At 37.0% G+C, this 1,494-nt stretch overlaps 1 protein-coding gene across 4 annotated transcripts in view; it reads right to left on the bottom strand.

Annotated features, from left to right (window-relative positions):
- LOC101856285 (TBC1 domain family member 5) overlaps window positions 1–1,494 on the bottom strand; it is a 70,918-nt gene that overhangs the window by 63,204 nt on the left and 6,220 nt on the right. For all 4 annotated transcript variants that reach the window (XM_005105618.3, XM_035971682.1, XM_035971684.1 and 1 more), the window contains exon 3: window positions 699–841. In XM_005105618.3, the coding sequence (XP_005105675.1) occupies window positions 699–831 (133 nt within the window). In that variant the 5' untranslated portion in view covers window positions 832–841. The remainder of the gene's footprint in view (window positions 1–698; window positions 842–1,494) is intronic.

Raw genomic sequence — 1,494 nt, 5'->3', positions numbered from 1 at the left:
CCCCCCAACCACTACACCACAGATGCTAGTTGGAGCTGTAACAGACTGGTATCCACACCTGCCAACCACTACATGACCAAAAATAGGAGTTTTCCTAAGAATCCTCCCTAAAACTGGGGGGTCTTTTTCTTTTTGCTTTAGTAGAGGTTTTACGGCGCTCGCAACTGCATAAGGTCATATGGGTGCCAGAAGATTAGAGGTGTTACAAGAGAGTAAGAAACATAAAAAAGAAGGAGGGAAGATATGGACGATAGATGTTTGAAAGGAATGAAGAAGCAGAGAGAGAGTCCAGAACCCCAGCAGCTTAAGATCATTTTTTTAAAAAATAAATAAGCAAATGAATGTGTACAGTAAAATATGCAAATAAAAAGGTGTATTTTCATGTCATTAACAACAAGTCACACAAATATTGCAAATAAACAAGTGTACTTCTATATTATTCACCATAAGTAGTGTACGACTGAGGGAAACAAAATTCAAGAAAATAATCAGATATTGTACAAATTCAATCAACAATTCAATGAACAATCGGAGGGCTCCGATTTTATCAGAATACTTGACGAAAGGCCTGTTGTATCCCACGAGGCCTATAAGAGAGAATCTTGTATCACCTGTCTCTCTTTATGCTATGGAAACAAGATAAACTCCAACTCCATGAGCCTTTTAGAAGCTCTGAAAGTGACTATTGCATTGCTTACCTTTGTTAGATCCAGCACCATCACTTGCTCCATAATTTTCCATTGCGTTGAGAATGTCGTCCTTGCTAGTAGCAGAGTCGAGCTGAGGGTTCTTTCGGTTTGACCGAGGTTTCAGCTTTGCCAATGTCTCCATTTTGTACCACCTGCTCGAAAAAGATTTTACTAACTGAAAACACACTGCATTTATTATGCAAAAGCAGACTTTTGTATATTAGCAAACATGTTAGCAAACATACAAGCGATTTAAACATAAAATAAAAAGTACCATCCTAAAATTAGCCATTTCTGAAATGAAGCTAATATAAGACATCAGGAGATATTTATGTCAACATCAGGGCCAAAATCAGAATAAGAAACACTTTCTTTTCTTCCTAACTTCACAAGGATATCCGTCATCAAATAATTTTTAATCACCTAAAACTCAATAGCAAATCAAACTGTACATCTTTGTTCATCCCACTTTCTTTCCTGTGTCTTATCAGTCAAGGCCACACAATAAAAAAGTAACGGAGCTTTTGACTTGAAATTAAAAAACAACTCCTCACCTCTTGACTTGCAAACATGCACAACAAGGAACACACAGATCATATTTTGTCCTTTTTTTTCTTGAGCTTTACAAACTGGGAACAGATATGCCCGAGGGAGTAAAATTCCACTCCTAATTTTTTTTTCTCTATAAATAATACATGTGCCTTATTGAACATTTGTTGCAGATCTGTAACCAAAGCATGAACTGAGGTTACAGTTCAAGTAGAGCGCCACATACTCTCTGCCTTTCCAAAAACTAATTTACCCC

This window comes from Aplysia californica, unplaced genomic scaffold, assembly GCF_000002075.1.
Source record: "Aplysia californica isolate F4 #8 unplaced genomic scaffold, AplCal3.0 scaffold00481, whole genome shotgun sequence".
Lineage (NCBI taxonomy): Eukaryota > Metazoa > Mollusca > Gastropoda > Aplysiida > Aplysiidae > Aplysia > Aplysia californica.
This window is presented reverse-complemented; position numbering and strand designations above follow the sequence as displayed.